The sequence below is a fragment of the Megascapheus bottae genome, chromosome 10, assembly GCF_031878675.1.
Source record: "Megascapheus bottae isolate mThoBot1 chromosome 10, mThoBot2.hap1, whole genome shotgun sequence".
Taxonomy (NCBI): domain Eukaryota; kingdom Metazoa; phylum Chordata; class Mammalia; order Rodentia; family Geomyidae; genus Megascapheus; species Megascapheus bottae.
This window is the reverse complement of record NC_143518.1, coordinates 57,445,078-57,459,671: the sequence shown is the minus strand read 5'-3', so window position 1 is coordinate 57,459,671 and position 14,594 is coordinate 57,445,078. Positions and strand designations below refer to the sequence as shown.

The 14,594-nt window shown below is 51.9% G+C and overlaps 1 protein-coding gene across 3 annotated transcripts in view; it reads right to left on the bottom strand.

Annotated features, from left to right (window-relative positions):
- The window catches only part of Syt2 (synaptotagmin 2), a 95,289-nt gene continuing 80,695 nt past the window's right edge, over positions 1-14,594 (bottom strand). For all 3 annotated transcript variants that reach the window (XM_090341416.1, XM_090341414.1, XM_090341415.1), the window contains exons 3-9: positions 13,308-13,474; positions 11,955-12,074; positions 11,480-11,647; positions 11,038-11,205; positions 9,761-9,878; positions 8,505-8,638; positions 1-6,071 (exon numbers count right to left, since the gene is read on the bottom strand). In XM_090341416.1, the coding sequence (XP_090197542.1) occupies positions 5,865-6,071; positions 8,505-8,638; positions 9,761-9,878; positions 11,038-11,205; positions 11,480-11,647; positions 11,955-12,074; positions 13,308-13,474 (1,082 nt within the window). In that variant the 3' untranslated portion in view covers positions 1-5,864. The remainder of the gene's footprint in view (positions 6,072-8,504; positions 8,639-9,760; positions 9,879-11,037; positions 11,206-11,479; positions 11,648-11,954; positions 12,075-13,307; positions 13,475-14,594) is intronic.

The following is a 14,594-nucleotide window of genomic DNA, read 5'->3' as shown; positions in this document are numbered from 1 at the left end:
CCCGGAGTTCTTTCAGCTGTTTCTTTAATAAGTCGACGCAGCTCATTACAAAATAACAATTTGACAAGAGATCAGACAAGAACAACAGAGTCCACATAAGGGGTGAAGAGCACTGCCAAGCAAAGGGGGAAAGGAGGGCTACACACGTGTCCTTGTGGAGACAGGGTGCTCCTGGTGGGGCCAGCAACGTCCCAGGGACCATGAGGGACAGCTTAGGTTCTGTCCCAGCCCTAGTTTGGAAGTTATCTGGCCCAGGATTTTCAGAAAGCAGCAAATCAAGTCCTTAGATGAGCAAGAATCGGGGCAGAATGGCCAGCTTCTCTAAGGAGGAAACCCCCCTCTCCAGAAGCCCCCATGCCCACTCGGACCACTCCTGCCACCTCATCAGAACCCCCACCCTCTTGTCTCGATCGCTGTATCCATGCTAAGTGAAGGGGTCCCAGAGAGTGAATCCGTCTGCTCTGAAGCAGTTGCCCTTTACTTACCCCATTCTTAATGTCCCAGCCACAGGTCCTGTGTGCTCAAATATCAGAGTTCTCTCCTGCCTGAGGCCTTCCACATGATCCCCATGCATGACGGCCATGTGGGGAAGGTCCCCTGGGCCCTGGTCTGCAGGCTGGAGGCTGTGGTTCACTATGACCTGGGGCCCTAGAAGGTTCTTGTATCCTCTGCCCACCTGTCGTCTAATCGGCACCTGCTGAAGCTGCCTGGTCCAAACCCAGTGCATACCCACTGTAAGCCATTCCTTACCACTGTACTCTCACAACCACCTCCCTCTGTAGAGGGAAGCATGGGTAAACAGCATCATCCTTTGAGGCCCCTGGGCTTTTACCCCACAGGAACGCCGCCTCCATTGCCATCCACGGGTGCCAACACCTCAGCCCTGGTGGGCACTGGGAACCTGACCCCACACTGAGCTGCTAAATGCTGCTGAAAATCCCCATTGCCTTTACAGGGTCCTTGGGAAAGTTCCAAAGCTATGAGTCCCCACCACTGCCCTCATCTACACCCAGGATAGAGATGGCGTTGAACCATTAAACCTAGGCCAAGGAAGTCAACAGGGCCATCTCCTGAGGCCCCACCAGAAGCCCTGGACACCATCTGTCCTCACGACACGGGGCTGAGAGATCAGGAGGGGGATGACAACAGGTGAGCCCTTCACAAGTGTTCTGCGGGGAGCCAGTCGAAGGGACACCAGGGGCTCCTGGGAGGAGCCTAGGGAAGTCTCCAGCAAGAGACCCCCTTTATGGCTTTTCAGTTAATTCAGACAGTGGGACGGGGGGCCACATCAGACAGACACAGAAGCAACAGGACACCAGACACCAGCTGGACACGTTCATGGCCCAAAGGTAGCCCTGCAGACAGATGAGCGGCAGACAGGCTTTCAGTGTCTCCAGCATCTTCCTTGGGCAGGACTGGTTCTGGAGCCAGAAACCTGCTCCCATCCTAATGGCTCCCATTGCAGGGATTCCCCGTGGGAGTGGGGAGGACTGAAAGACAAAGACTTTATATAACATCACATCAAAAGGAGCAGCCTCAACCAGTTGTGTAAAATGGCTGGGTTGGGAGATCAAGGGACTCTCAGCATGGCCATGCGACTATTTACAGAAAGTTATAGACATGCATCTTGATTAAACAAGATTCTGTTCATAGGTTTATAGAGAACTATCATCTTGTATATATAACTGAACACGTGGAGAGGGTCGGATGAGGCTCAAATGGCTTCAGAAGGTTCTTGTCACTTCAAAAATAAAGAATATTCATTCATAAAGAATCTTCAAGTCACAGTGTCCCCTTCTCAATATTGCAGTTAAAAAAAATAAAAATAAAAAACAGATGAAGTCAAATTCATGGTCACCAATCTCTGGCCCCCTGGGACCGAGGGGGAATGGGGATAAAGGTCATAGGGTAGGGTGCTACACAATTCAGGATGGTCACCTAAATGTGAATTTCAGATCAAACCAAGATATCACACTTGCCTAGGTCATATTCAAATGTAAAAATGATTGTTTGTCTGAAGTTCACATTTAACTGGCATCCAGTATTCTTATTTGCCAAAGCTGGCAATCTCCATGGGGCTTTCAGTCACCAGGACCAGCACATGGGTGTCCTCTCTATGTGCCACAGCCATGGCTCCCAAAGAAGACCCAGCCAGCCCCGGGTGGGAAGCAGGGAGGCAGAGGATGGAGAGGCAGGGTGGAGGACGCAGGGAGGCAGAGGAGGGAGAGGCAGGGTGGAGGATGGAGGGACAGCTCCTGGTTGGTTCTCTTCCTCCCTTTGAGCAGGGGAAACATCTTCAGGGAAAGGCTCTCTCCAGACAGTGTTAAGTGAGACCCAGGACCCACAAATCTCAAGAACTAGTTAGTTCAGACCCCACTGCTAGAACCAGTCCTCCCACCCCCATGTACCCCACTTGGTGGGCTTCATGGAGGCAGCTTTATAAGACAGCTGGTTTTACCCCCAGGAGCATGGCAACAAGAGACATCTTCCCTCACTCTGAAGCCTTGGACCCGCAAAAATCATCCCACACTGATTCTACAGACATAGCTACATATGGCTTCCTGGGACAAGAAAAGACCAGGGCCACCAACTACCACAATCCCTGGTGCCTCCAGCCATGGCCAAGGGGCTCCAGGAGCCACTCTTCACCTCACCCAGCACCAGAGGCAGCACAACCAGGCCTCCCCCAGGCCTCAACCTCTGCTTCCAACCTAAAGCTCGGTAACACTGGGTGATTTCTCCGGAGTGATTATTCATGGAGAAAGCAAGCGTCCTGTCATCCTCCCATTCTGAGCATGATTGGGTTTAGGTTTTTGTGGCCTCAGCCCCTCTCTAAAAGGAAAAAAAAAAATCACCTCTACTAAGTGCTTTCTTCTCTGGGGAACATACTTTGGGATGAAAACTCACAGCCCAGAGACTCCCAGAACTCACCAGCCAAACACCCTACACTATCCTACTAACACCCACAAGGGCTCTGACTTCCCCAGAACTAAATCCACTGCGCACTGAGGGTTTGGAATGATGCTCTGTGGTGTGGACTACTTGCTGTGCTAGGTTAGAGAAGACTGAGAACTTCATTGTGTTCCTGCTACACCTGGTTCAGGACAAGTGCAACCTGCTTAGCAGGACCAGCCTGAGACGAAACTGCAGCCCCACAGCAGCTCCAACCTGATGTCAGGAGTTAACCTCAACCAACGTGCCTTCCCCGTGTAGGCCCCCATTACAGGTGGGCCTGGAGTAACAAAATCCAGGCCCAAGTCATCCAAGCCACAGAGTTATCTACAGTTCCCTGGCTCTAGAAGGGGCATAGAAAATGCTGGGCTCTGGAAGAACTAAAGGAGATTCCTGGGAAGAATCACAGGCAGTGGAAAGTGGGGTGGGAAAAGGCAAAAGAATGAAGGTAGAGGAGATAAGAGCAGATGTAGAGGAGAGTTTCCATTCATGAGATTTCTACAGATGAAAGTTGCGAGGGACCCTGAGAAAGTACCAAAATCCCACAGTCCTGGAGATGGGAAGAACCCAGCATTATCTGACAGCCATCCCAGGACTGGGTACCCTGCAGCCATCCAGACTCTGAATGGTCCTATAACTCTACCATGACCATAAACACTGGGCCTGAGGACCACAGTCCATAATCCTTATCTGAGTCTTATCTTCTGTATTCACACGAACATACACACACACAGTATAAAATCTCTAACTTCTCATGCTTCAGGGACTACTGGCAGGAAAAAAGAGTTTCTACAAAGAGGCAGGTGATAAGCTAGGGGCTGGGGGCTCACACTGTAACCCTCCCTACCAAGAGGCTGAGATCTGAGAATCACTATTCAAAGCTAGCCCAGGCAGGAAAGGCCATGAGACTCTCATCTCTAAATAACCAAAAGAAAACTGGATGTGGAGCTGTGGCTCCAAGTTGTAGAGTACTAGCCTTGAGCAAAAAGAGCTCAGGGACAGCACCCTGGCCCCAAGTTTAAGACTCACAACCAACCAGAAAGGGTGGGGGGAGACTTGCTTCCCGGTCTGTTTCTGGTGGAGGGGACCTCCCATTTCCTATTAAGAAAAAAAAAAGGCATTCCTGTTCATTAAAGACACTCTGCATGCACCTTCTCCATGCTAGGTCCTCAAGGTCCCGACACTCTCCACCACCATCCCGCTATCTTACATGCCTACAAAGTTGGAGGGCCCAAATGGGGCGGGACAGGAAGCGCTACCTTTTTTTTTTTTTTACTGGCAAAGAAAGTGATTGCCAGGCTCCCAGGAAGCTGTGAGTTTTCTGTGATAATGGCTAGGGCCTGAGGGCTTGAAGGATGGAAGAGATACCCAAGGAAGGGAGACAAGTAGGGTCGGCCTCGGGCCACACAGGGGCCTGACTCTCTTGCCCAGGCTGAAAGTTTAAAAGGGGACTCAGTGCAAACTTGACTAACATATATATGGCTTCTTCTTCTTTTTTTTTTTTTTTTAAAAGATCAATGCTGGGGACAAAAGGTAAACAGAGAATGGGACACAACCAAGCATGGGGTAGAAACCCTGGCATATTTCCTCTACCACCCATTTGGAATTAATGGCCTTCATTATTTGACATTCATAGCGATACATCTCTAATGAATGACAGGTCTCCCTAGGGTACTCCAGCTATCCATATACCCACAAAGGAGGGCTTATGGAGTGCAGAGGGTCCAGAGAAAAAGAAATGGGAGTTTTGGGGAATTCCATTGCTCTCATCTATATCCCAGAAAACCCCTACCATCTATCCATCTTCCCCTTTTACCACCCCCTTCTTATCTGGACCTCGGGGGAACTAGGAAGATTTCATCCTTCCTCTTAAAAGTTCTCTGGCTCTGCACAGATAACACGTCTTCAGACAGAGTTGTTCTACGTCAATGAACACAGAAACAGAAGCAAAAGCTTGATGACGAATAAATGCAAATGGCCTGCACTGCAGGAATTCTGGAGAGGGAGAGTGCTTCTGCGTTTCCCACTGAGGAGGGGAAGGACCTGGAGTTCAATGTTGTTCTTTCTGGGTAACAGGATATGCATTGTCAACAAGACTGAGATCCTGGGACTCACAGTCCCTACTGAAGTCTGACAATGCGAGTGAGTAGTAGTTTATTTCCATAAGTGTCCCAGAAACCCCACTGCTGGGGAAACCAGGACGGGTAGGAGGAAGTCTATAATGATATCAGGGCTTTGGACCTAGTTCTTTGGACCCAGCCAGTCCCTCACAAGGACTATGGGAACTTCTGACATCGGACTAGGAATTTGAGCCTTTCCACAGGCTGGCACATCTCCCATTTAGTCCCTGAAGACTTTTCCCACACAGCTGTGCTGTCCATAACTCATTCCAAGAATGCAGAGAGAAACTCAAACACACCCACTTGTGTACACACACACACACACACACACACACACACACACACACACACACACACACCCATATGCCACTGGCCACTGTGCTACCTTTGCTATCAGGGAAAAAGATGTGCTGCCATTTTGTTGGTCCAGAACCTGCATGAAAACAGGAAGGACTACCATTTTCTGCCAGTAGAGGGCCTCACTGCAGGGGAGGCTTTGAAAAGCGGGAGAGGAAACGGACAGAGCACTCAGCAAGAGCAGCTGGAGGGAGGATGAACAGAGCCAGGCTTCTCTTGCACCTCTTAGGGGACTCTCCTCAGCAGCCTTCAAAGGGAAGTTGGTCTTTAAAAAAAAAGAGAGAGAGCGAAAGGAAGGAAAAACAGATACACCACAAACAAATGAAAGGGGAAAAAAGAACAAAACACCTCTAAGGTTGCGTAACTGAGGTATTGATAGCTCTGGATCTTGTCAGTGTCCGTGAAGAGCGGGTTCCCAGGCTCCCAGGCTGCTGCCTACTTGTTCTTGCCCAGCAGTGCGTCCACTTCCTCTTCAGGCTTAAGTGAGTGCCACTGAGCAATGGGCCTCCGGGGGTTGGCCAGCATGTCGGACCAGTGCCGCAGCTCTGTGCCCGTGGCATTGCTCCCCACAAAGATCTTGCCAATGGCTTCATTCTTGCCCAGCTTGTCATAGTCCAGCACGGTGACCACGACCTGGACTTTCTGTGAGGAAAGCAAAGAACGGAGGGTGTTGGAAGGGCACCAAATCTCCCTCCTTCACTAGCCTGACTCCCGATGATAGGACGGGAAGTGGGAGCAGGCCGGGACAGAGTGGAGGGAGAGGAGGGAAGGGGAGGGAGGCCTGGGGCTTCCTGCTTCCATCTCTGCTTCCAACAAGATCTGAATTTAGGTGAGGATGAAGGCCCATCTTTTGGAGGAAACCTGTTTCTAGCCACAGTAGTTCTCTGGCACCATGTAAGCCTTTGGGAGAGACATAAGCAGATGCATTTTACCTCCATGAGGTCAGTAGACCCGTGTTCACAAACCTATACCAAGGGATAAGGGCTATGCCAGACAGGTAACCCCTGTTACCTGGGCAGACACTGGTCAATGGCGCTATGCCTGCACAGCCACTCAGGGCGGCTTCAAAGAGAAGGTGATGTCTGAGGTAGGCTGTGAGGCTAAGTTCTCTTGGAGGAAGAGAGAAGGAAGAAGACTGAGGAAAAGGTAACTTGGGCCAATGACTCATGCCTGTAATCCTAGCTACTCAAGAGGCTGAAAGCAAGCATCGTAGTTTGAAGCTAGACTAGGCAGGAAAACCAGAGACCCTCATCTCTAATGATCAAGTAAAAAAAGCTGGAAATGGAGGAGTGGTTCAAGGGGTAGCATGCCAGCCTTGATCTAAAATGCCATACAAAAGGCGGGTGCTGGTGACTCAGCCTTGCAATCCTAGCTACACAGGAGGCTGAGATCTGAGTAGAAAAGTCAATGAGACTTATCTCCAGTAAACTACTCAGAAAAGCCAGAAAAGGCTTGGCACTGTGGCTCAAGGGGTAAAGTGCTAGCTTTGAGCACAAAGAGAGAATCAGGGACAGCATCCAGGCCCTGAGTTCAAGCCTGAACCTGGCATGAAGTGAAATGAGTATTTGTATAGGGGCACCAGTACATTTGGCTGTAGAGAAACACCTGCAGTTCAGAGTTGCTGACAGGAGAGGCAGAAGTCTTGGCAGGAAGTGAGATTAAATAGGAGTGGGCTCAGGTAAGCAGTTTGTATTTTCTTCTTACAGAAGCAGCTCCTGATGTTTTTCTTCTTTTTTGTTGTTCTTTTTTAGTTTTGTTTTGGCTTTTGTTTGGACAAAGTACTGGAGTTTAAACTCAGCCTCTAACCTGCCAGGCAGTTGCTCTATCACTGAAACCACACCTCCAGTCTTTTTTGCTTTTTATTTCCAGGCAGGATCTTGTGGGGTTTGTGTTTTGTTCTGTTGTTGTTGTTGTTGTTGTTGTTTTGTTGGTTGTAGGGCTTAACCTCAGGACCTAGCCACTATCACTGAGCTCTTTTGCTCCAGGCTAGCAGTCTACCACTTGGAGCCATAGCTCCACTTACTGTTTTCTGGTAAGTAATTGAAGATAAGAGTCTCACAGACTATCCACCCCAGGCTGGCTTTGAACTGTGATCCTCAGATCTCAGCCTCCTGAGTAGCTAGGATTACAGGCATAAGCCACTGGTGCCCAATGGATCTTGTGTTTTTGACCAAGCCAACCTGGATGTCTATCTTCCTACCAAAGCCTCCCACATAGCCGAATCTCTGGCTCACACCACCACATCCAAGCTAGTTGGTTGAGATGAGGTCTCACTAACTCCCATACATACTGACTCCAAACCTCAATCGTCTCCATCTCTGCCTCCCAAATAGCTGAGACTATAAGTGTGAGCCACCAGACCTTGCTTGAAGACTTTTAAAAGTAGCAAACCTGAAGCCAGTGGCTCATGCCTATAATCCTAGCTATTCAGGAGGCTGAGACCTGGAGGATCAATGTTTGCCTGGCAAGCATTGATGGGCCCTGTAAGATTCCATCTCCAATTAATCAGTAAAGTGGCAGGCAGGAGGCATGGCTCAAGTGACAGAGCACTAGCTGTGACAAAATAACCAAATGAAAGCACTTTGAGTTCAAGCTAAAGTATTATCTCTATTTGAGAGAGAGAGAAACCAGGGGTTGAGGTGGCAGTCAGTAGAGGGAGGAGAGGTTTGATGAAGGAAGATGGCAAGGCATTAAGGACCCAAAGCAAGACAGTGGGGTGGTAACCTGGTGCCAGACTGGAGAGGTAGCGAGAGGTGGGGTTCATCTAGGGACAAGACAAGGAAGAAGAGAAGGGTTCAGAAGAGAGGATGGGGGCAGAGCTAGGGCACAGCAGATGTGGGCAAGAGATGGCCCAGGCAGGACATGATTAGGAGCTGGAGGGAGGCCATTTTCTCCCCAGTCACTCCCAAATTCTCAGAAAAAGAAAGCCTCCAAAGGAATCCCTGGGGTCAGAGGCCCCGTGAAGCATTATAGGACCCAGTCTTCCCTGGTAAGGTAGGCTGCTCTGAAGAGTAAACAGTTCCACCCCGCTCCCACCCCCATGAGCTCTGCCTAAGGCCTGCAGAGCTTGGGTACCTGAATCTGCTCAAAGGGAATCTCGAAGCTGAAGGACTCGTTGAAGTAGGGGTTCAAGGTCTTCTTCTTCACGGTTGTTTTCTTCTTCTTGAGCCTCTTGCCATTCTGCATCAGGTGGATCTTCACATAGGGGTCTGTGCAGGGAGAGGTCCCATCCCAGAAGCCCCTTAGCCCCTGCCTGGCCTCCCAGTGCACCCAGAGCTTCATGGGACCTGAATCTGCCCTCCAACACCAGGCCCTCAGGAAGCCCTGGGCACAGGACAGTCAGTCTACAAGACACAGAGGAACTGAGGAGTGTGTCCCCCCCGCCCCCCCCCCCCCGGCACCAGGACCAGCTCTGAAGGTCAGTTGTAGCTCCCTAAAGCACTGCATTTCTTGTTTTGTTTTGTTTTTTTGCCAGTCCTGGGCTTGAGCTCAGGGCCTGAGCACTGTCCTTGGCCTTTCTCAAGGCTAGAGCTCTACCACTTGAGCCTCAGCACCACTTCCAGCTTTTTTTGTATGTATGTGGTACCAAGGAATCAAACCCGGGTCTTCGCTCATGCTAGGCAAGCACTTTAACCACTAGGCCAAACTCCCGGCCCAAGCACTGCGTTTCTAAGAACGGCCTGCGTGAGAGAGGGTGGGGACTGACAGGTAATACCTATGCTAGACAGGGGCAGAGGTGAGTTAAAGGCCAGGCGAACCTCTGCTGACCCTGGCCCACCTCAGTCCTAACTCTGCAGATGAGACACTGGGATCAAAGAAGGGAAATGATGGACCCAAGGTACTCTGAGAAGTCCCAGAAGTCTCCACCTACCAGCACCCTCTGCCGTGGACCAGCCCCATTCACATCAGGAAATCTGAAACACAGGAGGCTCCACACAGGGACTCTCCTTTCAGGGAAGACACCGCACCTACGGCCCCTCTTGTAAAAAAGTTCCCAAATGTGGTGGAATGGTAAAGGAGCCTGCTCTAGGTTAAGCCCTGCTCGTGTCCTACACTTCCAGGAGAAGTGAAATCCAAAGCTATTATGAACTCATTTGGAGAATGGTATCTGAGCCTCTCCTCTGAGGCCACGGAGAAAACACTTGGAAAGTAACTCAGGGTGGGAACACAGCACCCCTGGAGAGAGCATGGCATTGGGGTGAAGCGTGGGGAAGCCCCCTACATCTCTGGAGGGAAGTTTTCCTCCTGGCAGGGATGTGTACACGCCAGGACTCAGGGCAATAACTGGCTCGCTGGTGCCACCTACTGGCAGTCAAGAAGTTCTGCATTACCTGAAAGGCCACCCACGTCCATCTTCTTCAGGTTCTTGGCCTCCAGGATGCAGACGGTGAGCTTGCCAGCCGTGGGCACATAGCGCAGGGAGGTGCAGATGTCTCCCAGCTTCTCTGGCTGTCCAAGGAGAGAGGGGGGCCCAGGTCACCTCAGCCATCCCACCCTCTGTGGCATGGATTGCTAGGACTAGCCCCTTGTCTCAACCACCAACCCTCACATTTCTGGTGGCGCCTGACCGTGAGGCCTCCAGTGCAGTTCCCAGTCACAGCCAGAGGAGGCCTACGGGAGAGGAGGCAGGGAGACCTGCTAGGCCCAGCAGCTGTAGAGTTTGTTCAGTCCCCAGTCTAGGCCCAAGGAGAGTGGGAAGGGCATGAGGAGCCAGAATGGGGCCAAGTGTTGTCCTCAGGAGCCCCAGGAGGTGAAGTCCCCCAGGGTTTCATGTGGCTCCTTCCTGCCCACTCCCCACTCAGCGGCAGGGGGATTTTCAAGGCGTTCTTTCATTGTTGCCCAGATGTGAGCCCCTAGGGACAGAGCGTGTCTAACAGTTCTCTGCTCATCCCTGCCTACTGCTGTGCCTGGCAGCACCGTGATTCATGCTTGGAAGGAAGGGTGGCTAGAACGGAACCTTGGCACACAGTAGGTGCTTAAACAATACTGGTTAGACATGTGTTGGTGGCTCACACCAGAAGCATAGTTATTCAAGAGGCTGAGATCTAACAATCATGATTCTGAGCTAGTCTGGACAGGAAAGCCGGTGAGATTCTTCATCTCCAATAACTACCAACCAGGGGATGGAGCCAGGGCTCAAGTGAAGAGTGCTAACTCTGAATACAAAAGCTCAGGGACGGCACCCAAACCCTGAGTTCAAACCCCAAGAGGTTTGCGTGAGTGCGTGAGAGCATGCGTGCGCGCGCGCACACACACACACACACACACACACACACACACACGCACACACTATTGATGATGAGCCAATGCTGTGGCAGTTGCTGAAGAGAAAAGCACCCATGCCAAACACCTTTCCTCATCAAGGATGTTCACCACCAGTTTACTCCTGTGGGCAAACTGAGGCACAGTTACGCATCACTGGCTCGGAGAACCTAATTGAGCCCATGTCTGCCAAACCCCAGACGGCACAGCAGGGACATTCCATGTGTAAGAAGATCTAAAGAGAGTTTGGACAACTGGGCCGGGTCAACAGCCAGCGGTGTGGAGGTGACTCCAGAGCGTCGCTCTTCCCGCCCCGCCCAGAGCCACGCCCCCTCGGCCATCTCACCTCTTCCTTCTCGCCTCCTTGCAGGTCTCGCCACTCCTCGACGGGCTGGCCGAGGTCCACGGTGTTCATGGGCACCTTCACCTCACCAATAATGTCGTGCTTGGAGAAGCGGTCGAAGTCATAGATGGCCATCACCAGGGTCTTGCCCCCCAGCTCCTGGTATGGCACCTGCAGGGCACAAGTGGAATCGGAAAGGGCAGAGTCATTCATGCTCCCCTCGGGGATGCCGGGACGGGAATCCGGGTGGGGCCGCTCCTGCATGCAGTCAGGGCTCCCTGAGAAGTCTGTACAGAGCCCGGGAGGCAAGATGAGATGTGACCTTACACACACACACACACACACACACACACACAGCACCCCATGTCCCACCCATGACTCAGGATCAGAGGGAAAGATGCAGGACTTGGGGGACAGGGAGACTGTCCCCCTCCAGTCGTGTCACCTTGAAGGTGAAGGTCTCGTTGAAGGCGGGGTTCAGTGTCTTGCGGTGAACCTTGGTCTCATACTTCTTCTTCTTGTCTGGGAGGAGGAAGACTTTGACATAAGGGTCTGAGGTGCCCCCCATGTCCAGGGCAGGGAGCTCGGCAGCCTGCAGGACGCCCACGGTGAGCTGTGGAGAGAGAGCGCAGCTCGCATGTCCAGACCCAGCTCTGGATCCCACCATGCCACACCCAGAGAAGCTGCTGGGAATGGGCTGGGCCGGCCTCCTGGGTGGGTTCACAGCCACAGGAACCCACTCCACTCTTCCCAGAAAAAGCTGGGGAGGGGGGCATGCCAGGGCCAGTGACTGCACTTCCACCCTGCCCCATGCCATGCAAAGGTGCCATGCCCACCCACAGTGGAGAACTGCTACTGTCCCGTGGTACCTCCTCAACCCCCACACTGCCACTCTGTCCCCTCCACACAGCCCCACACACCTGGTTGGCCTGGAAGTCATAGTCCAGGGAGAACTGCAGTTTGCCCAGGTTCTCTGGCTCTTTCTCCTCTTCTCCTTCACCTTCTCCCTCAGTCAGGCCTGTCTCTGCATCGTCATCATCCTGGAGGGGCTGGGAGAGGGGAGAAGCTAGTTCAAGGTCCACTTCAGCAGAAAAGCAATGCAGCAGTTATACCTGACTCCCAGCTGGGAGGAGATCTAGCTCTGCCACCCCACAGCCCATCAGGACCTGGCAGATGCCCAGCATGGCTCTGTTTGGAGGTTCGAGACCAGTGTTACCTGGCCAGGTATCAGGCCTCATGCCCTGCAGCTGCCTGAGGCAAGGGGCCTGCTTCTCTCGTAAGACCCCACCCAGTACTTTCCCCATGGAGACCCCTTTGTCCTGGGAAGGACTTACCAGGAATGTGGTCCAGGCAGCCAGCAGCAGGGTGGATCCAGGGTGTCCACAGAAAGAAAGAAATATAAGAAGACTCTACAGATCAAGCCAATCCCTCAAGTCCCAGACAGATGGCTGTGAGACCAGGCTAGGCTAGCACCAGTCATTTTGGAAAGCGCACACACACACACACACACACACACACACACACACACACACACACACACAAGTACATGCATGCACACATATGCACACATGTACACGCACACATTCATAATCACTCAAAGGTCACCACAATCCCTGATCAATTGCTTCACTATTCTCCATAGTGATTCCTTGAGATTCTTCCCTGTCACTCCCAACACACAAGACAAACATAGGCTTTGTTATATCAGACAAGACTGGCCATGGTGAGGGCCTATGGCTGAGGCATGACTTTGGTATATCAAGACCTTTTGCAGCTGACCAACGCTGAAAGACATGAGCAAATTCACAGTCATGGAACAAGGGATGAGTTCTGTGTAGCCCCATCTTGGTGCCTCAGGACCGACCTTCTGCTTCATCTGCGTCTCTTCTGACCCCAGCTGCGTGCCCCCAACTAGGTACCTCTTGCCCTTCAGTCTTGCTGCCCAGAAGGAAAACTCAGGGCTTCTCAATGGCGCTTTCCCAGTAGTGGCAGTGTTCACCTCTCTACAGAACTGCCCTCCAACAGCATCCTTAGAGCCTAACACAGTTTCCGCTCATGTTCTCCACGAAGTGTTCACACCCACACCTGAATAATGCCCTACCCAGTAGCTGACGGGCCTGAGGCCCAGAGCACCCAGGATGGAGGGGCCAGCTCCTCTGAAGGAGGGGTGGCTTGGCTGCAGCAGCCAGGAAGTCCTCTGCCATGCCTTTCAGCATCAGGCAAGCTGGGCTGGGCCCCTCCCAGCCCCACGCACCACGCACACCACATCCTACCTGACCCCCTTTCATGTCCTTCATGTTCATGGCATTCTTCATGCCTTTGCCCTTCTCCTTCTTGTTCTTCTTCTTCTTGCAGCAGCATTTCTTGCAGATGCAGAAGCAGCAGGTGAGGAGCAGGAGGCCAGCGACCACAGCGATGGCGATGAGGGCCCAGGGAGGCACTGTCACACAGAGGACCCCCGCCGTGAGTGCCTGGCGCCAGGCAGGCCCCAACCCCACAGCCTGGGAAAAACTGGGTCAGGATTCTGCATCCTCCCAGCCCCTGTCTACCTTCCTTAACCATTTACCTACCACGGCCATATGATTAATGCACGCATGATGTGCCACGTACGGTGTGGATACTTTCCACCAACACCCTGCTCACTGTTTAGCCTACTAAGAGGTGCCAGCCAGGAGTTTATACGGAAGAATATCAGCCTGGCTCTGCTAGCAGACTGTGTGTGTGTGTGTGTGTGTGTGTGTGTGTGTGTGTGTGTGTGTGTGTGTGTGTGTGTGTGTGTGTGTGTGTGTGTGCTGGAACTAGAGCTTGAACTCAAGGCCTGAACATTCTCCTTTAGCTTTTTGGATCAAGGCTACCATTCTACCTCTTGAGTCACATCTCTACTTCTGCCTTTTGGGTGTTTGATTAAAGAGCTCATGGACTTTCTGGCTCAGGCTGTCTTCAAACCAGGATCCTCAGATCTCAGTCTCCTGAGCAGGCAGGATTTCAGGTGTGAGCCACCAGTGTCTCACTGTTGACTAATTTGATCCCTGTAGAACTGACTTGCATGGATAAGATATCTGGATATCTGGATGTCCCCCAAAGGTCTTTGTTCCTGATCCCCAGTCCTCCAGTCTGGAGGACCCTTCAGGTCTGAGCCACCTGGAAGGCTAAATAATGCAAGTGCTTGGGGGGGGGGGGCTCCCCACCCAGCTGCTCCCCGTGCTCCTGCAGCCCTGTCTCCCCTGGAGTTCCCTACACTGGCAGTCCCCACACAGCCAGCGATTCCAAGCACAGCAGCTTCTATTTTCTATATTCCAAGATGAAATGGTTTAAAATGTAACTGGAAACTTGAATAATTGTTTTTTGTGTCAGTCATGGGGCTTGAACTCTGGACCTGGGTGCTGTCCCTGAGCTCTTCAGCTCAAGGATACCGCCCTACCCCTTGAGTCACAGCGCCACTTCCTTGAATAATTATTTCTATTGCATAAACTTTTGTTTCATCTTCTGGCAGCTTGGTTTTGTTGTTGTTGGCCAGTCCTGGCTTGAAAGTTGGGGCCTGAGTACTGTCCTTGGGCTTT